The 27,414-nt window shown below is 44.3% G+C and overlaps 1 protein-coding gene across 1 annotated transcript in view; it reads left to right on the top strand.

The window, feature by feature from the left end:
* Window positions 1-27,414, top strand: part of LOC126456865 (chondroitin sulfate N-acetylgalactosaminyltransferase 2-like) — a 165,389-nt gene that overhangs the window by 7,321 nt on the left and 130,654 nt on the right. Inside the window, exon 2 of the mRNA XM_050092686.1 lies at window positions 26,045-26,394. Within this exon, the coding sequence (XP_049948643.1) occupies window positions 26,045-26,394 (350 nt within the window). The remainder of the gene's footprint in view (window positions 1-26,044; window positions 26,395-27,414) is intronic.

Below are 27,414 nucleotides of genomic sequence, written 5' to 3'. Positions count from 1 at the left end.
ACAATCTAAGACAGCTACTCAGATTGTCTCCTATGTCTTTAATATAGATCAAGAACAATAGGGGGCCTATGACACTTCCTTGTGGAACGCGGGATATTACTTCTGCTTTACTCGATGAATTTCCGTCTACTATTACGAACTGTGACCTTTCTGACAGGAAATCACGAATCCAGTCGCACCATTGAGGCGAAACTCGGCAGGCACGCAGTTTGATTAGAAGACGCTTGTGAGGAACGGTGTCGAAAGCCTTCTGGGAAATCTAAAAATATGGAATCAATTTTATATCCCCTGTCGATAGCACTTATTACTTCATGAGTATAAAGAGCTAGATGTGTTTCACAAGAACGGTATTTTCTGAATCCGTGGTGACTATATGTCAATAAATCGTTTTGTTGGAGGTACTTCATAATGTTCGAATACAGGATATGTTCTAAAACCCTACTGCAAATCGACGTTAGTTGTATAGGCCTGTAATTCAGCGGATTACTCCTACTTCCCTTTCTGGGTATTGGTGTGACTTGAGCAATTTTCCTGTCTTTAGACACGGATCTTTCTGTGAGTGAGTGGTTGTGTGTCATTGCTAAATATGGAGCTATTTTATTAGCATACTCTGAGGAACCTGACTGGTATACAATCTGGGCCGGAGGCCTTGCCTTTATTAAGTGATTTAAACTGCTTCGTTACTCCGAGGATATGTTTCCCATCTTGGCAGTTGCTCTTGATTGGAATTCAGGAATATTTACTTCGTCTTCTTTGGTGAAGGAGTTTCGGAAAACCGTGTTCAATAACTTCGGTTCAAATGGCTCTGAGCACTATGCGACTTAACTTCTGAGGTCATCAGTCGCCTACAACTTAGAACTAATTAAACCTAACTAACCTAAGTACATCACACACATCCATGCCCGAGGCAGGATTCGAACCTGCGACCGTAGCGGTCGCTCGGCTCCTGATTGTAACGCCTAGAACCGCACGGCCACTCCGGTTGGCTTGAATAACTTTGCTTTAGTGGCACTGTCATCAGTGACATCGCCATTGGAAGAAACACATGCTAATTTCCAAATGAGAGTGTAACATTTGTTAATTGTGTACCATGTTTACGTTCCATGTTACAAATGTTGCTCAGCGTGACGACCACCTGCATCAACGACAGCTTGGAACCACACTAAAGAATTGCTCGCAGCACTCTTCGAACGGTGGAGTGTTCAGACGTTTTGACGCAGCTTGTGCACTGCTTGGAGACCGCACATTGTGTTCAGGTCCTACACTGAGTTTGTGTCCAGCATTCTCAGACATGGCAACAGTAAGTTTTTCCACAATTTGTAGCGCAGTTGGCTGTCTGCCTCTCCCAGGAGCAGTTGCCAGATCGTCTGTTAATTCGATCTTCCAAATCTCCGTCGCCTTCACTGTTGGTCAAGAGCAGCAACACCACTGGTGGTGTTTTGATAAAACAGCTTTACAGTAAAGCCCTGCTCATCTTGTCCCGACCCATGTTGAATGTCTGCAACTGTACCGCGCGCTGATGCATGCGTTTCAACCCTAGGGCGCCGTGCAGGTCGTGACTCTTAACACCACTAACAAAATACACATTGCTGCGCACAGTTTGAACATCATTCCTATTAAGTTGGTTACCCACACGGTAAATAGTTATCCTTCTCCACTGGCTCAAGTACCAAAAGTTTCATTATAATCACCTTGCAAATTAGGAGGCCGTATTTGCACTACGATGTTATATTGTCATCTTGCTATTACAATAATTTTTTAACGGATATCGCTATCCCACAGATAACTTGGTCATCCGCGAGAAGCCTGATTCCTTAAAGAACCGAGGGCGTGCTGAGATGTAATGTCTCCAAATTTTTTATATGGAAACTCTTATAACTTTTTAAATAAAGCAAACGTTATTAACACTCTACATCTTTGTTCTTCATTTCTACACATTTGCATTGCTGGAGCAGGGCTTCGAATCGTAGCGCCTAACATGGCGGCGTGTAACGTAACTATTTCGGTGCGTGAAAAACATGGTACTGTAATCGAATTTCGAATTCCAAGAGTTCATTCAGATTGGAGCACTCTTTCTTACAGCACAACAATGCCAGACCACACACGAGGGCTGCAACACCTGCAACAATCCGACGCCTTGGGTTTACTGTCACCGAACATCCTCCATACAGTCCCGACTTGGTCCCATCAGATTTTCATCTGTTCCCAAAACCTGAAGAATGGATTTGAGCACTTCACTTTCATAGTGATGAAGCGCCGCAAGCAGAGGTGAGGTTGTGGCTTCGTCAACACAAACATTCTACAGTGACGGTATCAACAAACTGGTCTCTCGTTGAGACAAATGTGTCCGTTGCCAGGATCACTATGTTGGTAAATATATACATATAGACATGAAGATTTTGTATTATTTAAAAAAATTAAGAGTTTTCCCATAAAAAATTCGGAACCATTACTTCTCAGCACACCCTCGTACTAACAAGTTAACTGAAAACTGAAGTCATTATAGGTGACACATCGTCGCGTGAGAATGCAGCAACTGTGCTGATGTTTAAAAATGTTATACATCTTTTATTTTTCCGTTTCGTCACATGACCCGAAGGATTTTTCATGCAACTACATTGACTTGAAGACGACCATATGACATCCAATCTATGTTGTTAAAAAAAATTCTGGAACTGCGAATAAACGTGTACGAAAATTGTTAGATGGAAACTGCTGGTTCCGTCACCGTCGGTGAGAAGTGCAGAGCGGCGAAATAAGAAGCAAAGAAGCTTCCAGCGTTTGTTGTTTGTAAGTTTGTGCCGGCGATTGCTGCGTTCTGCCTATTAGCTTTGGTGCGGACGGAAGCAGCGCGTATTAATTGGGATCTCTCTCTCTCTCTCTCTCTCTCTCTCTCTCTCTCTCTCTCTCGCCTTGAGTGGAGGCGTCAGCTACGGTCGATGCTCGCCTGTTGCCTGTTCCTGTTGCTTCTCTCTCCTGCCCTCAGCGCCTTCGGCGTTTCCATTGTTCGCCGCCGATTCAGAGGAGAGAACGCAGACTTGCCCACGAATCCGTAGCAGGGGCTCGGGCTACGAGCGCAGCAAGTGATGGCGCGTACATGCTGCCTCCGTGTCCATTACAGAGTGATACCGCCACCTTGCAGGCAATGGCAGTCTCTGGAAAAGAGTGACTCATGCACTATACACCTCCTGTTTCCTTTTTTTTTTTTTTTAATTTCTTCCTTCCCTCCTGCCAAGAAAGGACCAAGAAACACTTTCATTTCAGTCTTAATTGTTTGTTTTCTTTTTTCCTTCAAATTCTTTCACATTTTCATCGTTTCTCTTTTCCTTTCTTCAAACCACTGCTTCTGGCTTGCAATCCTTCTAAATTTTCTGCTACTTCTACTTAAGTTGCGCATTTTTAAATCTTTTTTAAAGCTCTCCTATCCAGTGTCGTGTTCATTTCTTTTCCCAGATATACTGAAAATCTATAATATCTATCTATTGTAATATCTATCTATGTCCAAAAAACTTTCCTTTTCACTATGGTTTCTGTTATTTGGCTATAGTTTGATATATTTTGTCATTGTTTCTTAATTTCCAGTATTCTTTGCTTCTTATTTGACATAAAATTTTTAGTTTGTCTAATTTATAATCCAGTTGCGTTGAGATATTCTGGTTGCACTACTGTGTTGTAATGCAGTACTTTTCCATTGCCCTGTATACGGTTTTATTGTAAATATTGTTTCCCACGTCATATACCTCTTTTTATTTTCGACTAAGTCACAATATCTAACAACAGTCATAACCATTCTTGGCGACAGTAGGTCATCTTCACATTCTGCAATAGGAAAATAAAAAAGATTTACATTAAAAGACTTAAGAAAACTGTAAAATTATTACAGCTTGCCTCTGTCAGAAACTAAAAGTAAATATAAAAAAAAATGCTCTTCATACCTATTTGACAGGTGACAATGCAGGCCTAGCGGAATATAATCTACGGAACTTTTCAAAAATCTGTCTCATTGTTACTTTGTAATACATTTACGTACTGCAGGAAAATAAAAATGCAACATCCTCAAGGACAAAGTTATTTTATTGACAAGTGACGTGACAATTCGACATTGTAGGGGTGCATGATAACACACACGACACAGTAAATGGTGGCCAAACAGCCACATCGATACGCAGTGTTCCCCCACGCAGAGAAACGATCACAAAGGTGCGGAATGGCGTCCTGCAGTAGACAGTTCCAAGCATCTTGCCACTTTTGCAGCAAATCGGCAACTGTTCTTCTAGGCTGCGGGGAACGAGTAAGTTCCCATTTCACCATGTCAGACACGTGTTCAGTTGGTGAGAGTTCTGGTGTTCTTGGTGGCCAGGGCAGTTGTTTCGTACCACGAAGAGCACGTTGCTTTTGCAGAAGCCGTGTGTGGACGTGCTATATTCCGCTGAAAAAGCACATTACCTTCCTGTTGAAGAAAAAGCGGTAGCACGTGGATAAAAATCTGTGTACTGGTTACTTCACCTTACAGAGACACTAAATGTGGCCGTGAGTTGTGACTAATGGTAGCCGTCACCATGAAGTCGGCGGTGTGACCGTGTGTCGCTGGCGGATGCACTCTGGAATAGGCCGCTCACCAAGTATGACCCGTCCACCACTTTCGTACAGACAAAATCTACTCTTATCTCTGAAGACAGGAGAACGCCATTCCACTCTCCAGCCGACTCTTTGATGACTGCAGAGTAGCCGCGCTTGGTCGTGTCGTGGAGCCAATGGTAGCGTGTCCAGAGGTACAGCTGATCATAGTCCGCTGTGACACAGCGGTTGTAACATGGCCTAGGTTTCTTTCCTGGACGATGTTTGGTCGGCCACCGCTGCTCGCACAATGCGTCGGTCCTGACGCACGTCTGCACTATGCGGACGTCCCGAATCCGGTCTACTGTTGTGGTAATACTCCACAGACAACTACTGAAAGCAGCGATACGCCAGCTATACACAGTTCTCAACATGTGTAGCAATCCATGCAGCTTCTCGCAGGCCCTACAATACGAGCCCGCTCAAAGGCTGAACTCTTTCAAAAATGATTCAAATGGCTCTGAGCACTATGGGCCTTAACATCTATGGTCATCAGTCCCCTAGAACTTAGAACTACTTAAACCTAACTAACCTAAGGACAGCACACAACACCCAGCCATCACGAGGCAGAGAAAATCCCTGACCCCGCCGGGAATCGAACCCGGGAACCCGGGCGTGGGAAGCGAGAACGCTACCGCACGACCACGAGATGCGGGCGAACTCTTTCAACAGAAGTACGTACTCATCGGCGGGACGTGACTATACCCTAAAATGAATACTGCAAACACTGTTCACCTCTAACCTCAGCGCGATTACTACCTGCAGTGTCAAAATAGAGGGTGCAAAGAATGACCTCTTGATCGTTATCACTGATGACCATGACAAATGACTCGCCACTGACATCAGTCTTTGACGGTGCTGCACTTTTTCTCACTTCACCTCGACACTCAAGAGCCAAAGAAACTGGTACACCTGCCTAATATCGTGTAGGCCCCCGCGAGCACGCATAAGTGCCGCAACACGATGTGGCATGGACTCGGCTAATGTCTGATGTAGTTCTGGAGGGCTGTCAATAAATTTATAAGAGTACGAAGGGGTGGAGATCTCTTTTGAACAGCACGTTGCAAGACATCCCAGATATCCTCAATAATGTTCATGTCCGGGGAGTTTGGTAGTCATTGGAAGCGTTTAAACTCAGAAAAGTTTTCCTGGAACCACTCTGTACAAGTTCTGGACAAATGGGATGTCGAATTGTCCTGCTGGAAGTCCGTTCGAATGCACAATGAACATGAATGGATGCAGGTGATCACACAGGATGCTTACGTACGTGTCACCTGTCAGAATCGTATCTAGACGTATCAGGGTTCTCATGTCACTCCGACTGCACACGCCCCACGCCGTTACGGAGCCTCCACCAGCTTGAACAGTCTCCTGCTGACGTGCAGGTTCAATGGGTTCATGAGGTTGTCTCCATACCCGTACACGTCCATCCGTTCGATATGATTTGGAACGAGACTCGTCCGACCAGGCAACATGTTTTCCAGTCAAGAATAGTCTAATGTCGATATTGTCGGGCCTAGACAAGGAGAGCTTTCTGTCGTGCAGTCCTCAAGCGTATAAGAGTGGGCCATCGGATCTGAAAGCCCACATCCATGATGTTTCCTTGAACAGTTCGCACTCTGAAACTTTTTTATAGCCCAGCACTGAAATCTGCAGCAATCTGAGGAAGAGTTACTCTTCTGTTACGTTGAACGGTTCTCTTCAGTCGTCGTTGGCCCATTCTTGCAGGATCTTTTTCCAGCCACAGCGATGTCTGAGATTTCATGTTTCACCGGACTCCTGATGCTCATGGTACAGTAGTGAAATGGTCGTACGAAAAATCCCCATTTCATCACTACCTCGGAGATGCTGTGTTCCATAGCTCTTGCGCCGACTGTAACACAACGTTCAAACTAACTTAAATCTTGATAACCTGCCATTGTAGTAGCAGTAACCGACCTAACAACTGCGCCAGTCGACGCTGTGCCGTATTCCGCCTATTTGCGTATCTCTGTATTTGAATACGCATTCTATACGCATTCTTTGGCTATTCAGTTGCAGTGATATGGGACCCCTGATACGTCTAGATACGACTCTGACAGGTGACACCTACGTATGCACCCTGTCTGATCACCCACATCCATTCATCTCCATTCTGCGTTCCGACGGACTTGGGCAATTCTAGCGGGACAAGGTGACACCCCACACGTCCAGAATTGCTGCAGAGTGGCTCCAGGAACACACTTCTGAGTTTAAACACTTCTGCTAACCACCAGACTCCCCAGACATGAATGTTATTGGACATATCTGAGATGCCTTGCAATGTGCTGTTCAGAAGAGATATCCATCTCCTTGTACAGTACTCTTACGGATTTATGGTGTCAATTGCTGCCTGCACAACTTCAGACATTAGTCGAGTCCATGCCACGTCGTGTTACGGTACTTCTGTTTGCTCGCTGGGGCCCTACACGATTTTAGGCAGGTATACCAGTTTCTTAGGCACTTCAGTGTCGAAGTGGAGTGACGGCAGCCCCACTGTACAGTCATGTAAATTATGTCTCTAGCAAGATGTTAAGATATGTTGAACTACAAGGATCAGTCGGAGCTGAGTGCAGTCACATAATTTGCAAGAATGTGAAATAACGGTAATTATTATTATTATTATTATTATTATTATTATTATTCACGAGTGTTACGTACGTCATGTTTTGAACACATTGTGAGTAAAGTTAACACTGTTGTCTTAAGAAGTACAGCATGAAGTAAATGGCATCCCTTGAAATAAAGTTTCAAACAAAGGTAGTACCAATTTTTTTTTAAGACTGTCACAGTTACAGCATCACAACGTCGACAAAGAGACGGCCGACGTCATCTTCCGCAGCGAGAGAGAAACTTCTAGAAAACATCAGGTATGAGAGCTACAGGGAAACTGCGAGGTGACCCTGATGTTCTACACCTAGGGCGACAGCTCTCACTTGTGCGGCGGTCTGTTACAGTCAGATACAGATACAGATACAGTCACTCCAACGAGGTGAAGGTGTTGTAGAGCCAACATCAGTTCTTGCCCTTCTTATAACGCAACTGTCAATACAGCTTTCAACACTTCATCCGGAATTTTCTCAGTCCGTCAGATGTTATGCATGATTAGTGTGATTTCTTTTAGACTTTTTTGGATCACCTGAGTTCAGGAGTTCTTTAACAACAGTCTTAAAAGATGTTTTGTTGTTTTTCAGACATTTTTGATTTATGTAGCAGTTTCAATTCCATTTGGTTGTTTTAATCTGGTTTCGTTTATATGAACTGGTTTTGTGGGTTCAGTTCAATTTATAAGTTTTTTTTTTTTTAAATAACTGAAAAGTTCTCTACAGTCTTCTTGGCTGTTGAGAGGCAACTGTCCACTTTCCTTCTCGAAACAGAGTTCATTTGTGTACATTCTCTCTTGGAACTGTGCAGAAAGTTACCTTGGGCCGTCTGGCATCCATTCACGTGGGTACATGTCTTCCTCAACTCGTTTTCAGTTTCGTTACGTTCCAATATTGTTTCCTGACCCATTTGCTTGTTTCTCTTTCTTCCTCAGCTCAAAATGGCTCTGAGCACTATGGGACTTAACATCTGAGGTCATCAGTCCCCTAGAACTTACAACTACTTAAACCTAACTAACCTAAGGACATCACACACATCCATGGCCGAGGCAGGATTCGAACCTGCGACCGTAGCGGGTCGCGCGGTTCCAGACTGAAGCGCCTAGAACCGCTCGCCCACTCCGGCCGGCGCTCCCTCAGTAATTGATAACATTCGTCTCTTCTTTGTCGCTGAGCAGCTCTGTATTCGATTCGTTTTCACGTTAAAGCTCCATCCCTCATTACAATAGACGCTGACTGATAACAAACAGCCGGCTGGTGTGGCCGTGCGGTTCTAGGCGCTTCCGTCTGGAACCGCATTACCGCTACGGTCGCAGGTTCGAATCCTGCTTCGGGCGTGGATGTGTGTGAAGTCCGTAGGCTAGTTAGGTTTAAGTAGTTCTAAGTTCTAGGGGACTGATGACCACAGATGTTAAGTCCCATAGTGCTCAGAGCCATTTGAACCATTTGATAACAAACAATGATAGTAAATTATTGATTTCGGACACATCTGAATCTCTATTCTGAATGCCCTATTGTATTTACAGGGTGTTTCAAAAATGACCGGTATATTTGAAACGGCAATAAAAAATAAACGAGCAGCGATAGAAATACACCGTTTGTTGCAATATGCTTGGGACAACAGTACATTTTCAGGCAGACAAACTTTCGAAATTACAGTAGTTACAATTTTCAACAACAGATGGCGCTGCGGTCTGGGAAACTCTATAGTACGATATTTTCCACATATCCACCATGCGTAGCAATAATATGGCGTAGTCTCTGAATGAAATTACCCGAAACCTTTGACAACGTGTCTGGCGGAATGGCTTCACATGCAGATGAGATGTACTGCTTCAGCTGTTCATTTGTTTCTGGATTCTGGCGGTACACCTGGTCTTTCAAGTGTCCCCATAGAAAGAAGTCACTGGGGTTCATGTCTGGCGAATAGGGAGGCCAATCCACGCCGCCTCCTGTATGTTTCGGATAGCCCAAAGCAATCACACGATCATCGAAATATTCATTCAGGAAATTAAAGACGTCGGCCGTGCGATGTGGCCGGGAACCATCTTGCATAAACCACGAGGTGTTCGCAGTGTCGTCTAAGGCAGTTTTTACCGCCACAAATTCACAAAGAATGTCCAGATAGCGTGATGCAGTAATCGTTTCGGATCTGAAAAATGGGCCAATGATTCCTTTGAAAGAAATGGCGGCCCAGACCAGTACTTTTTGAGGATGCAGGGACGATAGGACTGCAACATGGGGCTTTTCAGTTCCCCATATGCGCCAGTTCTGTTTATTGACGAAGCCGTCCAGGTAAAAATAAGCTTCGTCAGTAAACCAAATGCTGCCCACATGCATATCGCCGTCATCAATCCTGTGCACTATATCGTTAGCGAATGTCTCTCGTGCAGAAATGGTAGCGGCGCTGAGGGGTTGCCGCATTTGAATTTTGTATGGATAGAGGTGTAAACTCTGGCGCATGAGACGATACGTGGACGTTGGCGTCATTTGGACCGCAGCTGCAACACGGCGAACGGAAACCCGAGGCCGCTGTTGGATCACCTGCTGCACTAGCTGCGCGTTGCCCTCTGTGGTTGCCGTATGCGGTCGCCCTACCTTTCCAGCACGTTCATGCGTCACGTTCCTAGTCCGTTGAAATTTTTCAAACAGATCCTTTATTGTATCGCTTTTCGGTCCTTTGGTTACATTAAACCTACGTTGAAAACTTCGTCTTGTTGCAACAACACTGTGTTCTAGGCGGTGGAATTCCAACACCAGAAAAATCCTCTGTTCTAAGGTATAAACCATGTTGTCTACAGCACACTTGCACGTTGTGAACAGCACACGCTTACAGCAGAAAGACGACGTACAGAATGGCGCACCCACAGACTGCGTTGTCTTCTATATCTTTCACATCACTTGCAGCGCCATCTGTTGTTGAAAATTGTAACTACTGTAATTTCGAAAGTTTGTCTGCCTGAAAATGTACTGTTGTCCCAAGCATATTGCAACAAACGGTGTATTTCTATCGCTGCTCGTTTAGTTTTTATTGCCGTTTCAAATATACCGGTCATTTTTGAAACACCCTGTAGCACACCAGAAGCACTCGAAGTCGTTTTTAATTATCTATTTGTTTATTTTCCTGTCCATCAATTCATATCTTTAACCACCCTAAACATAAAAACTCGTAACGTTGTTCCGTGACTTCATTATTAATTTCTACTATTTTGTTGTCGATACACTGATTACATATTATTCTAATTTAAGTGTAATTGATTTTCTAGGATACTTTATAACTTATTCTATTAAGTTTCTCCATTCTATTTTGAAGTTCATCTACACTAGAGAGAAACCATACAGTTCCAGCAGCGAAAAGATGGTGGCTCACGTAAGCTATGTTATCAGATTCCTTCCTTTCCCAGCTCTCAGGACTGAAAATTTTCGTCAGTGCAGTTTTGGTGAAAATGAGTTCCCTTGACTGATTATTTTTTCTGTTCTCAGTTTCTCACTATCCTCGAAGAGTCCAATGGAAACAAGCTTGTACTGACGTACGCTGAATCAATGTCTAGTATGTCACTGAAAGGCTTTTTCGAAATCTGTGAATCCCAAACAAAGCTGTAATTCATATTCATTGATCCGTTGTATGTAATTTCGTTCTACAAATGTAAATTGTCAATTTTGCTGTATTAGCTTATTCCTTTATGTGATAAAAGTATAACACTTCATCCACAATGTAAAATTTGAGTGAACAGCTTACATTAAGGAAAGGGAGTTGATATGTCTACAGTCACATCTATCTCCTTTCTAGTGGAGGAGAACAATACGGTGTTTCTAAAACATCCTGCACACAATTTTGCAAATTCCTTTTGATCCAACAAATTTTCGCCTTTTTCTGCATTAATCCATTGAAATAATTAAACGGCGATAGATGAAAATTGGTGCTAGACTGGGATTTTACGCTTACGCGAGCGGTTGCCTTAACGGTATCGGCTACCCGAGCACGTCCCCGTCAGACCAAAATCTCGATTTGCCGCACAATGCTGAGTAGTGTCCTCCTGTCCATTATTCCTTTTCTGTCGCAGCCCTACCGTATTCCTGAGAGAGGTCAGACAGCAGTATGCATCTGGACTGGAAGATCGACATGCCGGCATCGTGGGCGGCATATGGAGATTAGGGTTGACCGGGGAACCAGCTCGTATAGCCGAATCGGTTAAGGCGGCCGCTCGCGTAAAGCGGGAAAGCCGGGTTCGAATACCGGTTCGGCACCAAAAATTGGTTCAAATGGCTCTGAGCCCCATGCGGCTTAACATCTAAGGTCATCAGTACCTTAAAACTTAGAACTACTTAAACCTAACCAACCTAAGGACATCACACACATCCATGCCAGAGGCAGGATGCAAACCTGCGACCGTAGCGGTCGCTCGACTCCAGACTGTAGCTCCTAGAACCGCACGGCCACTCCGGCCGGCGTTCGGCAACACTTTTCATCTTTCACCATTGGGTTATTTCAGTGCCCCCAAAGCAGCAAAAATACAAATATATATATATATATATATATATATATATATATATATATATATATATATATATATATATTCCTGGAAATTGAAATAAGAACACCGTGAATTCATTGTCCCAGGAAGGGGAAACTTTATTGACACATTCCTGGGGTCAGATACATCACATGATCACACTGACAGAATCACAGGCACATAGACACAGGCAACAGAGCATGCACAATGTCGGCACTAGTACAGTGTATACCCACCTTTCGCAGCAATGCAGGCTGCTATTCTCCCATGGAGACGATCGTAGAGATGCTGGATGTAGTCCTGTGGAACGGCTTGCCATGCCATTTCCACCTGGCGCCTCAGTTGGACCAGCGTTCGTGCTGGACGGGCAGACCGCGTGAGGCGACGCTTCATCCAGTCCCAAACATGCTCAATGGGGGACAGATCCGGAGATCTTGCTGGCCAGGGTAGTTGACTTACACCTTCTAGAGCCCGTTGGGTGGCACGGGATACATGCGGACGTGCATTGTCCTGTTGGAACAGCAAGTTCCCTTGCCTGTCTAGGAATGGTAGAACGATAGGTTCGATGACGGTTTGGATGTACCGTGCACTATTCAGTGTCCCCTCGACGATCACCAGTGGTGTACTGCCAGTGTAGGAGATCGCTCCCCACACCATGATGCCGGGTGTTGGCCCTGTGTGCCTCGGTCGTATGCAGTCCTGATTGTGGCGCTCACCTGCACGGCGCCAAACACGCATACGACCATCATTGGCACCAAGGCAGAGGCGACTCTCATCGCTGAAGATGACACGTCTCCATTCGTCCCTCCATTCACGCCTGTCGCGACACCACTGGAGGCGGGCTGCACGATGTTGGGGCGTGAGCGGAAGACGGCCTAACGGTGTGCGGGACCGTAGCCCAGCTTCATGGAGACGGTTGCGAATGGTCCTCGCCGATACCCCAGGAGCAACAGTGTCCCTAATTTGCTGGGAAGTGGCGGTGCGGTCCCCTACGGCACTGCGTAGGATCCTACGGTCTTGGCGTGCATCCGTGCGTCGCTGCGGTCCGGTCCCAGGTCGACGGGCATGTGCACCTTCCGCCGACCACTGGCGATAACATCGATGTACTGTGGAGACCTCACGCCCCACGTGTTGAGCAATTCGGCGGTACGTCCACCCGGCCTCCCGCATGCCCACTATACGCCCTCGCTCAAAGTCCGTCAACTGCACATACGGTTCACGTCCACGCTGTCGCGGCATGCTACCAGTGTTAAAGACTGCGATGGAGCTCCGTATGCCACGGCAAACTGGCTGACACTGACGGCGGCGGTGCACAAATGCTGCGCAGCTAGCGCCATTCGACGGCCAACACCGCGGTTCCTGGTGTGTCCGCTGTGCCGTGCGTGTGATCATTGCTTGTACAGCCCTCTCGCAGTGCCCGGAGCAAGTATGGTGGGTCTGACACACCGGTGTCAGTGTGTTCTTTTTTCCACTTCCAGGAGTGTATATATATACGGCTGTGAATCGACACAATGGAGCCGTCCTTGGTGACCGAGCGGTTCTAGGCGCCTCAGTCTGGAACCGCGTGACCGCTACGGTCGCAGGTTCGAATCCTGCTTCGGGCATGGATGTGTGTGATGTCCTTAGGTTAGTTAGGTTTAAGTAGTTCGAAGTTCTAGGGGACTGATGACCTCAGAAGTTAAGTCCCATAGTGCTCAGAGCCATCTGAACCATTTTTAACATAATGGTGTCTGTTCTTTCAGATGTACATACCTACATAACCATTTATTGAAGGTTTGATCATTTCCATCGAAATATCATTATGTTTTGCCGCCTCTTCTCTAATCACCTTTCTAACGACTTGTTTAATTGTCAACTTTATGTACAGCGTCGTGCATAATTTGCATCAGATAGCTGGGATCAGTTATGACGTGCTTTGTGCTCTTAAAGCAGTCCCGAAAGCATCTCAGTCTTTTCATGTGGCTCCATTTTAAGTAAGGCAAACCAGAGAATGTTTCATCAGGAAGGATAGTAAGTCGTCCAACTCTAGTGATGCACATCACACGGTAAAATGTCTATGTATGTAAAGCGTTGCGTTTGAGTTTTCCACACTCCTGAAAGTTTGCATTAGTCTCGCTTAGGCTGCTGTAGGGGCCTAATGTCATTAATAAGGCCATCAGCGGTTACGTGTTTGGAGAGCAAATACAGCAACGTCAGTGCAGCTTAAGTAAACCTGCCGGGCTGTAGCCCAGAGCATGAGTAGATGACAGGGGCCGTAGAGCTATGTATATATATATATATGTACTACTGCTCTCGAGTCCCTGTACGCGGGGTGCGTACGCTGAAGCTGAGTGCTTTATAAAATTATGAATTCTTTTGCGCAAGTTTCCAATACCTTTCATTTCAGGGAGTTTGTTTTTAAGTCTATCATACGGATATTATTAGGTGAATATCCTATCCAGATGGTTTTATCGTAAGTCTAAGAGTACAATTAGTGCTTCCGAATATTCTGCTCTGCAGTTACGTGTGAGTCAACCTAATGATGCATACATCAGTTTTTTGGAGGTTTCAGGCGTCAATTGGTTCAAATGGCTCTGAGCACTATGGGACTTAACATTTGAGGTCATCAGTCCCCCAGAATTTAGAACTACTTAAACCTAACTAACCTAAGACATCACACACATCAATGCCCGAGGCAGGATTCGAACCTGCGACCGTAGCTGTGGCGCCTTTCCAGACTGAAGCGCCTAGAACCGCTCGGCCACACCGGCCGGCTCAGGCGTCAATTCTTTTGTATATAATTCTGTGAACTGTGGAGTAGAGCTTGCTAAAAGATTTTGAAAATTATCTGTCTAACGTTTACAGGTAGAGGAAATGGCAGACTAGGATTCACTGGCACGCTGCTGAGAAAAAAACAGTTTCGCTGCAAAAGAGATTACTCGGAGAAGGCTGATGCGTCCCATACTTGAACAATGCGACCGACGTCATCTGGTCGGGGGTAGTAGCGAGCAGGGAGCAAGGAAGAGCGGTGATTGTTTGACCGACGCGAGAGAGTAACACTAATTTTGAAAACTCGTAACTGGCCGACACTAGAAGAAAGGCCACAGGCATCTCTTCCATAGAAAACTTCAAGAATCGTGTATTAGGGGAGAAATGAGGAACATTATTCAGCCCCCTACATCTAAATCTACGTGGTTACTCTGCTATTCACAATTAAGGGCCTGGCAGAGGGTTCAATGAACCACCTTCAAGCTGTGTCCCTACCGTTCCACTCTCGAACGGCGCGCTGGAAAAACGAGCACTCAAATTTTTCTGTGCGAGCCCTGATTTCTCTCTTATCGTGATGATCATTTCTCCCTATGTAGGTGGATGCCATCAGAACGTTTTCGCAATCGGAGGGGAGAACTGTTGATTCAAATTTCATGAGAAGAACCCGTCGCAACGAAAAACGCCTTTGTTTTATTGATTGCCACTCCAATTCACGTATCATGTATGTGGCACTATCTCCCCTACTTCGCGATAATACAAAACGAGTTGCCCTCCTTTGTACTTTTTCGACGTCATCCATCAGTCCCATCTGAAGCGGACCCCACACCGCACAGCAATACTCCAGAATAGGACGGACAAGCGTGGTGTAAGCAGTCTCTTTAGTAGACCTGTTGCACCTTCTAGGTGTTCTGCCAATGAATCACAGTCTTTGGTTGGCTCTACCCACAACATTATCTATATGAAAGTTCCAATTTACGGTATTTGTAATTGTAATCCCTAAGCATTTAGTAGAATTTACAGCCTTCAGATTTGTGTGACTTATCGCGTAATCGAAATTTAGCGGATTTCTTTTAGTACTCATGTGAGTAACTTCACACTTTTCTTTATTCAGGGTCAACTGCCACTTTTGGCGCCATACAGGTATCATATATAAATCATTTTGCAAGTCGTTTTGGTCGTCTGATGACTTTACAAGACGGTAAATGACAGCATCATCTGCAAACAATCTAAGACGGCTACTCAGATTGTCTCCTACGTCGTTAATATAGAGCAGGAACAAAAGAGGGCCTATAACACTTCCTTGGGGAAAGCCGGATATTATTTCTATTTTACTCGATTACTTTCCATTACTACGAACTGTGACCTTTCTGACAGGAAACCACGAATCCAGTGGCACAACTGAGGCGATATTCCATAGGCACGCAGTTTGGTTAGAAGACGCTTGTGAGGAACGGTGTCGAAATCCTTCTGGAAATCTAAAAATATGGACTCAATTTGACATCCCGTGTAGACAGCACTCTACTGCAGTCTCCACTTCAGCGCTACCTCGGAGATGCTGTGTCCCATCGTTCGTGCGCCAACTATAACACCACGTTCAAAACTCACTTAAATCTTGATAACCTGCCATTGTAGTAGCGGTAACCGATCTAATAACTGCGCCAGAAACTTGTTGTCTTGTATGAAGTTGCCGATCGCAGCGGCGTATTCTGCCTGTTTACATAAGTCTGTATTTGAATACGCATACCTATACCCGTTTCTTTGGCGCTTCAGTGTATAAAGCACTCTCTTGACGCAATTGACATTTAGAATGTAAGAATTAAAGCATTTAGCAAACGTTTTTGGAACGACCTTACTGCATGTCCGACCGCTGCCAGTCGCCTCGAGTCAGCTATGACACTGAACTTTCTGCCTCAAAGTTTTCGGCCACTCAGAGGCCGGGACGTTCCTTGCTACCAATTAAGGGTCTGCTTGGCTGAGCCAATAGTAAGCGACTATGCCGTCCCCAAGTGCGTTTTTAAGCATCAACTTGCCGCAACGACGCCTCCAACATGTAAACGTCTCCCTGAACATTGGGGCTTGCTACATATCATATATATCATTTCTCAAGTCAACATCACTTTTTCTCGACAGCTCGACAGATACTAATCGTGCAGAAATGAAATGAGCGTATGGCATCGTTGGCGGGGGGGGGGGGGGGGGGGGCCCATCCAGGGAAGTTCGGCCGCCAAATGTAAGTCTTATTTAAGTCGACGCCACATTGGGCGACTTGCGCGTAGGAGATGGGAATGAAATGATGATGAGAAAAACACAACACCCAGTCCCCGAGCGGAGAAAATCTCCAACTCGGCCGGGAAGCGAACGCGTTACCACCCAGCTAAGCAGGCGGACAATCATGCAGAGATGACTGAGGTATCGTTAAAAAGGTTTTTTTAACCGGCTTCTGACACTGTATACCAATTTTGCGCTAAAACTTGCTATTTCTGGCAAATTTTAACATAAAGAATTGACGTTTAACTATTATAGGCAAAAGGGCATCATGCATGCCCATATTCACCCATATATTTTACAATGCTAACTTATTAATCACGAATAATTTTCATATTATCTTATTATAAATACCATTTTATTTGTTTTAAAGTACTTATTAGCACGATAATTATCATATACAACATTGTTGTGGACAATAACCATGACAACTGCGATAGTCCATTATCTCTAACCGGCCTACAAGGTGACTTTTATAAACAAATATAGTGTCCGAAACGACAAACATATTTGTCACTGTCACCTTGAATTGTCATTTACCTATTGCTACTACGGTCCAACGTGCTTACTGTAACAGAAAATGTATGCCAATTTAAACTTGTAGGTTATGTGGCCGTACTGACAGCCGCTGAACTCTGCCCAGTGCATAAGCCAGAACCACACATTCCGAATTCAAAATCCATTTTTGGACACCTGGAAATGTATATGCAAGACTGTATCACAAACTCATGATCATTATTTCACGCCGTTCGGTTCAATTTCAAAGATGTTTTCTCTTCATTCCTACGACTAACCTTATCCCAACGACTGCATTTATTCCAAACATTATTTAAAACTATAAAAGTGTCAAGGTTTCGCACCGATTTCCTGGTTGCACTATGTTACACTTGGATTGACTAATTTGTCATAAATGTTATAACTTCCCCTCTTTCTGCCCGATTCAAAAATTCTATCGCAGTGTTCTCTGGACCGAGCAGAACTACAACTTTAATAGAAAATAGGTGAATAACAAGCAGTTTTCAGGCCAAAAAGATCTTGCCCAGAACAAATTCTAGTTCTGAAGGTAATTCTCAGACATAAAAAATTATAACAAAAACGTGGTTTGTGCCTTTGCAGATTTAAAAAAATAAAAATAAAAAATATAAAAATGTAACAAACTTAGAACTCAAGGGAGATGGACTCTCTCAGTAACCTTTCATTTTTGTGTTAGAAAAGGTTATCCAAGAGTGCCAAAAACTTACGTTGAGGAACCAATCAAATTTTGAAGCCAATTATTGAGACAGACTGCCTAGTTTTTAAAAATGACTTGGCGATTCTATGTTTTGACTTCCACAAAAACAAACAGAATTTTTAAAGAAACAGTAGGGCCCAAAATATCATTTGAAAACACAGGATATGTGTCTAGAAACGGTCTGGTCCCAAACTTGTAATGTAAACAAGAGAAAATTTTGGCCTGAAAAGACTGATTACGAAATTCGTTCCTACAAAATGGAAATAGGATTCAGACTTACAAAAGTTATCTACAATAAAAAAACTGATTTCAGAATACACAAAACTAGTACATTACAACGGTGTCATCAAAGCAATGTGTCTTTATGGGGTGCAATAGTTATTTTATCCAGAAATACAATGACGAGAAGCAAAAAAGAGAACAAGAAGGAAGCAGGTAAATTTTAGGACCAAATTATACTGAAGAAGGAACATGCAGAAGAGCAAACAAATAAACTTAAACGTGTGCGATCATTAATTCGCGTATGAAAACAAGCACTATAAAATTCTGTAAGCATAAGAAGGGAATGAAGCCAACCACAGTAACAAACTAGGTTGTAAAATTATATAAGTGTAGCAGTAAACTTATAATTGAAACAATAAAGTGAATCGAAGCAGTAAAAGAAGGCCCGAAGTAAGCGCACAGAAACGTTTTTAGGCATAAAATTCACAACTGGACTGTTGGACTGGCAGAAAAACCCAGGGAGACCGCAACAACTTGGTCTCAAGAGTGGAAAAGACCCCATTCTGACAGAACGAAACTGAGTTGGGCGCAAAGAAAAGCCAAAACCAATTTCTGTAAGTACATCGCGTGGTCTAGTAGGGTCATAAAGTAAATAACATAATAATAAAGGATTTATCAGACCTGATCATGACAATGCTGCCATGTAAAGGAAAGTCTGGTCGTTGGAGGACGGTAAGAAAGAGCAGAAAGACCACTTCCTCTAATTAATAGCAGCCTTTTGCAAATGTGGGTAGATATAAGACAATGCCGATAACAAATAGATAGAACCAGATAGTATCTGATTAGGAGATTATGCTGGACAACTTGGGTACATAACATCAAATGGTTCAAACGGCTCCAAGCACTGTGGGACTTAACATCTGAGGTCATCAGTCCCCTAGCCTTACAACTAACCTAAGGACATCACACACATCCATGCCAGATGCAGGATTCCAACCTCCGACTGTAGCAGCAGCGCGGTTCCAGACTGAAGCGCCTAGAACCGCTCGGCCAAAGCGGCCGTTAACGTAACATCCACATAGTATTTACGCATAATAGTAAGAACCAACATGAAATGGAACGATCATGTAAAATTACTTTTATCAAAAGGCAGGCTTCGATTTACCTGGGAAATGGAGCACATCCGTAAAGAAAAACGCATAGAATACGGTAGTGCGAGCAGTTCTATTGTTCCAGTGTTTGTATTCACTACCAAGTACGCGTGAGAACGGAAATCGAACAAATTCAGAGACGGGCTGTTAGGACCGTAACAGTTTGATCTAGTCCACCCGAAGGTGTAACAGAAGCACTCTGAGTACGTAACTGGGAATTTTTTGGAAGAAAGACGTTCATCTTTCCCTCGCCCAGTACACGAACAGTATAAGGAAGACAATCGATAATATTGGTGTGATTGCGATGTACCCACCCCCATTCACTGTACAGTTACTTGTGTAATGCTTGTCCAGATGTAGAGCAAAAGAACGAGGCTATGGAAGGTGGTCAAGTAACACCAGATGTTGCGGAAGAGCAGAGTGGGGCGAATAGTTAAAGACTCTAGGCCTTTGTCCGTGAGTGTGTAACGTCCCCACACAGCAGTCGGTTAAATCACGTGACGATGTTGAAGGCTACCTAGCGTCCCCGGAAGCAAGGCTATCGGTCCCCAGTACTGGGAAACAAGCACAACTCGCTCGATTATGAAAATACTTTTGATATAGAATTAGTAATGAATAAAATAACTGAAGTTGTTGCTGACCTTTCAAAGAAATACATATTTGTATTGGCTGAATAATTTGCTAAATGAATAAAATAACTGAAGCTGGTGCTGATCTTTCAAAAAAATATATATTTGTATTGACTGAATAATTTGCTAGCTTGAAATGAACTGGATAATTTCGAACTACTATGGCCGCCAGTCTAGTTGGATACTCTTCACTCCAAAACAAATTGTTTGCAGTAGTGCCATACATAACCTGCAACTCTATTACTTATTTATCGTGCCTACTGAAGCAAATATTTCCTCCAATTGCCGAATTTCGAATTCCTGAACCACTGTAATCAATAATTTTGACAGAAAAATCTTAGTATGGAAAACAGACCAAGGTTACTGCAACACTGAAATGATATTGAACACCACAATACATAGACGTCGCATTGCACTAAGGCTTTACCTTATCAAATTTGTTTTCAGTTGAACTAAGCATAACAAAAGTAGAAAAGTCTCTATGAAACATCAACTGTTTAAGCAACAGTGAAATGCTGCACACCAAGCGAAGAACTTCTTCTTATTCTCCTTTTCTTGTGCCTTATCCCTCATCTGCGGAGGGTCGGCATGGTTATCAACGTATCTGACACGGTTAGTTACAGGCATGGCCGAATGCCATTCCTGTCTCCTTCCCTTTACCCTGCAGGACGGATTGTGTGTACCTCCAACTGTAAAACAATAGTGTTATTCTAAAAGTTTACGAAGCGTGTAATTGAGGCGGGACTTAGGCACCAGCCCAGTATTCACCTAGTCAGATGTGGGAAACCGCCTGAATACCACACACAGACTGCCCGAAACACTGACCCTCGTCGTTAATCCACCGGGCGGATCTGATGCGGGGCTGAGTACCTCCCAGCTTGGAGGTAGCGCTTTAACACGCACGGCTATACGGCCGGGTACTGCACACAAGCGATCAGTACACAATGACACAGAAACAAAACTGAAGTCCTTTCCAAATTTAACCTGTTTAGTGCCAGTATTCAAATTAAATTAACTAATTACTTCTAAATAAAAAATACTAGAATGAAGGCCTCTTCGAATGCATTAACTAATGCATTTGTCAAAGGAACAATATTTGATACAACTCTCTAGAATTCTGCAATACATTTACAATATTAGTTCACGCAAATACGAATCTTGGTATTAGGAACCAGTCACAGGTAATGATAATAATGTAGACTAGCATACACACTTAACAATGATGAAGTACGCTATATTAAATGAAATTACAGTTTTCTAAAGACTGACTGAAATTTACAATTTATAATACGGCTTAATCTAGACCTCAGTCTTACAGCCTTGTTATGGTGGCGTCTTAATTTTGTTGAGAGGTGGATTGGCATCAACAATGGTTCAGAATTGCTTCCTATCCAAAATTTGTGACAGCCCATTAATATTCACTGTACAGTTACTTGTGTAATGCTTTTTCGGATGTAGAAAAAAAGACCGGGCCTATGGAAGGTTTTTTTTCTGTCCACAGCATCCCACAAGTGCCACACGTTCGAGAAACTCACCTACTGTTAAATCGCGACCATAAAATGCATACGACTGCAGCCGGTAAATAACGAGCCCGCCCCGTGTCTCAGACGTCATCCTAACGACGCACTCTGCGACTAAAAAGTCCTGTGTGGAAACATAGCGCCATTGCGCACGCCAGGTTTCAACGTCATTGTTCGAAAGACGACCCAATCCTAAGTTCTAGAGCTGTTTGCCATATGGTGTGCCAGTGATTACGATACTTACTTATTAATATTATAAGCATGGGTGTTCGCAGAAATTTTTCCTAGAGAGGGAAAGATTCAAAACTTACAAGTTTTGGTGTAACTGATTTGGTGACTCTGGAAACTTGTCATGCCCCAAGAAATAAATTTCACAGGAAGTACACAAAACTTATTGTACCCCAAAATACTGATACTTGTCAGCTTAGTATTTTTAAGGTAGATTACTCATGCATCGAAACAGCAATCGTGTTTCAATAGCATATGTAAAGTATATCTTTTGATGTTATTAATATGAATATGGATGCCACATTTTTCACAAAATATCTAAGATTACATTCCCACACAATTAAATCCAGGGTATCTAAAGTGCTACTAAACGAGGTAAGAAGAAATGCACAAAAATAACCTCTGTAATTCCAGGCTGAAACTGAAAATTAAAAATCTGAAATAGCAAAAAAATAATTGAAATAATCATCACGGACAATAACAACAATATCCCATTAATACCCCTCGAAGTGAAGGAACAGAACAAATTTTTAAAAAGGTTCATTCAAATTTGATGACATCCATAACACTTTACCTACAAAACTTGACAGCTGTTCTCATTAATGGGTTTATCGCATCATGATAGTTTCGATTAACATAACTGAAGTTGGACAAAACATATTGTAAAGACTAAATGTTTTTGGGTTGGTTCCATAATGTGTAGCGCAGAGCCAATAAACGACGAGATGACTGTGGAAAGTCTCCCGAAAGCAAGTGCAGGCTTTGCCTACAGAGGGAGCGACTGTTAAAACTATGTTTTTGAAAATTACAGTAGTAAATTTACTGTGCTTTAAACGTAAGTTTAAGTGCTGCACTATTCGTACAACCAGTGTAAATTTTAGTGCTTTCAGCCAACTTTAAACGCAATCTTTAGTGCTGTTAGCTAGCTGCAAACTGCATATTCTAATGATGATCTTGTTCATTTGAAGAGCGAAACCGGCAAATAAAAATACTAAAAGCGACTTTTGGCTGTTTTCAATAACTCAGACTAAAATTGTTTGGTAGAATCAGCTTTTGGCATCCTAGGACTGCACTGGTTTGTCACATTATTGAGTAGCCTGCCAACAGTGATGTCGAATTCGTATGCCTGTAACTGCATGTAGCACTGCGTTGCCAGACTTTGATAAGGTGCCACTCCTGAAGAGCACGTTTGCCGCTCTTGAAATTTTCCCCCTCTATTTTGGAGCAGAAAACGGTATTTTCTATTTCAACTGCTGTATTCGTCATTAAGTATGGAGGTTCACACCTAGAATATAGCATGGCTATTTTCATCTTAGCGTACTACAAACCCTCCGTCGTGTAAAACTGAATGTAGGAGCCCTCGAGGGTTTTCTTTTTCCACAGACAAATGGTAAAGTACTACTGATATTCCGTCGTCCATCAAGGGAGGGAGGCATCCTTACGGGAGCTGGGGACTGAAGTCTGGCACATATACTGCTCCCATATTTATGAATTGGCAATCGCCGAGTGAGTTCGAGCGCCACGGTGTTGTATCGGTCCTCTCTGCAGCTCGTTTAGGGCTCAACGTGGAAACGGGACAAAAGGATTGAAGATATTATGCGGACACTATTCTGCAAATGTACGTATCCATCTTGATTGCAAAACAGCACGTAAACCGCAGCCGCTGAGTGACACCTAAGAAACCCAAGGTATGCAGTGCTTACTAAGACTGCAGTATTCCTTTTTGCGTTCAATAATGTTAACTCTGCATTTTAGTGGAGCTGCAGCAATGATTTCTAAAAATCAGAGAGAATTCTGTAACAAACAAAATAGTTGTATCCAGTTCCACTCCAAACATAACACTTCATTTAGTTGTCCTAACATTACAGCGCAAATTCTAATATCGACAGAAAACATCTTTAATTCTAAAACGGCTGAAGGCCCATGAATTATATATATGACAGAAGGCCCTAGGCTTTAACCTTAAATAGTATTTAAGGCCAAGCGATGTCAGACTTGGCTAGTCAGATAGATAAAGTTTTTTTTTAAGCGGCCAAAGGCCGATAAATAACCTTTTAATAGGCAGAAGGCCCAAGCTTTATGACCAATAAGAAACCATACTCCAAAACGGCTGACGGCCTTGGTTTAAAAAAGCTGCAGGCAATTTTCCAAGGCAGAAGGCTCAAAGCATTCCCAAAGTGGGAGGCAATGCACTGTCCTTGGCTTAAGTAAATAGTGAGGATGGGTGGGTATCGCAATTGTGCATGGCTATATTGTTAAAGGCAGGCCTCACGCGCATAATTGTGGGCTCATGAATCTGTCGTCAATCTATTGTACAATTATGGAATACGTATTATTTTCATGTAGTATGACATTTTTGGGAACTAAAATCTCCTCTCCAAAAATCAACATGGATTCCGCAAACAGATATTGCAAGAATCAACTCACTTCTTTATAAAATTTTCTCGGACTTCTTGTAGCGTCATTTGTCGCCCGACAATATTTTAGGCAAGAGTGTCATCGCGAAAAAGTTCATTCTCATTTCAGGTCTCTGGTCTCTCTCTTCGTCCATGAGATCCAGAGCGCTAAAGCTGATTTCCTGTTCCTTCAGGAAGGCACTTCATACAGGTCCCCTTTCGTTTAGTAAACAAAACTTGAGCTCACCGAGAATGGGACCAGAACAAAACTCGGCGCTCTTACCGGATCGAGCCGGCCGTAGTGGCCGAGCGGTTCTACGAGCTACAGTCTGGAACCGCGCGACCGCTAAGGTGGCAGGTTCGAATCCTGCCTCGAGCATTGGGGTCTGTGATGTCCTTAGGTTAGTTATGTTTAAGTAGTTCTAAGTTCTAGGGGACTAATGACCTCAGAAGTTAAGGCCCATACTGATCAGAGCCATTTCAACCATTTTTTTTTTTTTACCGGATCGAAGTCAGGTGTAAAGGAAATTTTAAGGAGTACCTCAAGGAACTGTGATTGGACCTTTATTGTTTACAGTGTATTAAATGATCTAGTGGATAGCGACGGAAGATTCGTGAGGCTGTTCACATGTATTGCAGCGGACTATAAGAAGGTAGCAACGCCAGAAGGCAACCGAACTGCAGGAATACATGAAATCCACTACTCTGCAGTTACAATATTAGCGACACATTACTGGATTCATGAATATTGCCCATCCGTTTACGACCCTTACCGGGTTCGATTACTAAAAGAGACAGATAGGATCTAACGAAGAGCGGCCCGTTTCGCCGCAGGTAGGTGAAGACGTTAAGGAGGTGCTTAACAAACTCCAGCACAGGGTGGGACAACATACTACATGTTACCATATACGTCTCGTCAAAAGACCACAATCAGAAACTCCGAGAAATTAGAGGTAATGCGGACGTTTGCTGACAATAATTCTTCCCACACAACGTAAGGTACTTTGCAGAGCATATGTCTAGGTGTAGACGAATGTGCCATAAACTCGCAATATTCATATTTGTTTTTTTCTAAACCTTGTTGACCTTGTAACTTCGAGCACTTTCAGTTCTGGATACAATGGGAATCATATTGCCACCCAGTTTCATTCCCACTGTATCCGTCATTCTACAGTTGCTGCCTGCTGCTATGTACAAGTCTTTCAGTTCATCTGAAGGAAAGACGAATTGTTTATCCGTTTAACCTACAGCTTTCCCTTCATGCTAGGATGCTAGCTAATACCGAAACCGCAAAATAATAGCCGGCCATTGTGGCCGAGCGGTTCTAGGCCCTTCAATCTGGAAACGCGCGACCCCTACGGTCGCAGGTTCGAATCCTGCCTCGGGCATGGATGTGTGTGATGTCCTTAGGTTGGTTAGGTTTAAGTAGTTCTAAGTTCTAGGGGACTGATTACCTCCGATGTTAAGTCCCATAGTGCTCAGAGCCAGTTTTTGGAAAAGAATAAACGGTAACTCTTCTGGTTCAAATGGCTTTGAGCACTATGGGACTGAACTTCTAAGGTCATCAGTCCCCTGGAACTTAGAACTACATAAACCTAACTAACCTAAGGGCATTACACACATCCATGACCCAGGCAGGATTCGAACCTGCGACCGTAGCGGTCGCGCGGTTAAAGACTAGCGTCTAGAACCGTTCGGCCACCCCGGCCGGCAACCTTCTGTCTTTAGGCTACAATGCAGTTCTTCGTGTTTCTGACACGTCACTAAAATTTTTTCTATTGTACTTGCCGGTAGGTTCATCAGCTGTGTAACGGTGATCGCACCTCGACTCATTTTTTTTTTCCACTTCCGTAGCCTGCTTCCGTCACTGTTGCAGTACCGTGCGCCCCTCCCCGTGCGCAGGTAACGTGGCGCCAGCAGCTGCCCCTGCGGCTGCCACCCCCAGCAACTCGTCCGGCCGGCCGGCGGCCGCGTCGCCGCGCTCTGCAGAGGCCGTCCTCGGCCTCCAGACGCTGCCTCCAGCTCCAGCGGACGGCCTGTCCGGAGAGGAGTGCGCGCGCCACGTGCGCCAGCGGCTGGCGGCGGCCGAACTGCTGGACAGGGGGCGTCCGCTGGCCAGCGAGTTCGAGCTGGTCGCCTTCTCGCACTTCACGCTGAGCCGCGTCTACCCCGTCGAGCTGGCGCTCGGAAAGCGCGTCGTCGAGAAGCCCATCGGCTTCCGCCGCAGGGACCTGCTGGAGGCGCTCAACAAGGTAGGCAACCCGCATCTCATCCACCCGCCCATCGGCTTCCGCCGCAGGGACCTGCTGGAGGCGCTCAGCAAGGTAGGCAACCCGCATCTCATCCACCCGCCCATCGGCTTCCGCCGCAGGGACCTGCTGGAAGCGCTCAACAAGTTAGGCAACCCGCATCTCATCCACCCGATCCCTGCTGGTATCGACAAGGTAGGCAACCCGCTGCTCATTAACCGGATCCCTCCTAGGACCGACACTGCACAGTCCACACACTTACGCCTGAGTGAGTTCCACCTGGAGATGCGTAGGTCGGCTTTGAGCGGTGACACAGTTATATAGCGGTGTGAGGCGCCACACCTGCTCAGTTCTAGGAGCAACACTAACAAATTTTTTTAACTTCTGTAACTTATTGTTGTTGTTCTAGTGTTCAACTCAAAGACTGGTTTGATGCAGCGCTCTCCACGGAAGTCTGTTCACTCCCAGCTGTGGTGCTGTGCTGGTTAAGTGTTTAAGAAGACCAAACAACTAAGGTCATTGGCCTCTTTCCTCCCCCCCCCCCCCCCCCTCCCCAGTACAGAAACAGTGTACCCAACCTGTCTGCGTGTAAATGTGACAAACTGTTCTAAGTATTTACGTAGCTTATATTTAAGATGAAAAATGGAAGCCAACCCAGTATCCACCTCGTGGGCTGTGGAAAACCGCCTAAAAACAGCTTCTAGACTGGCAGACACAGCGGCCCCTCGTCGTTAATCTGCCGGGCGGGCTCACTTCCCGTCTCGAAAGCGGCAGCATTAATACTTGCCGCTACCCGGGCTGGACCTCTGCAAGCCTCTGCATCTCGGTATGAGTTCTGCCAGAACATTCATTTGAATATGCTTACGTTTTATTTTTCATAATTTTTTCTTGTGATTACCAATCTGCATATTATATCCTCTCTACTTCATCCAGCGTAGTTACTTATCGCCCAAATAACAATACTCACCTACTGCTTTTGCTGTCTCATTCCCCTGCTACCGCGCGCCGCGGAATTTGAATCCG

This window comes from Schistocerca serialis, chromosome 1 (genome assembly GCF_023864345.2).
Source record: "Schistocerca serialis cubense isolate TAMUIC-IGC-003099 chromosome 1, iqSchSeri2.2, whole genome shotgun sequence".
Classification (NCBI taxonomy): domain Eukaryota; kingdom Metazoa; phylum Arthropoda; class Insecta; order Orthoptera; family Acrididae; genus Schistocerca; species Schistocerca serialis.
This window is presented reverse-complemented; position numbering and strand designations above follow the sequence as displayed.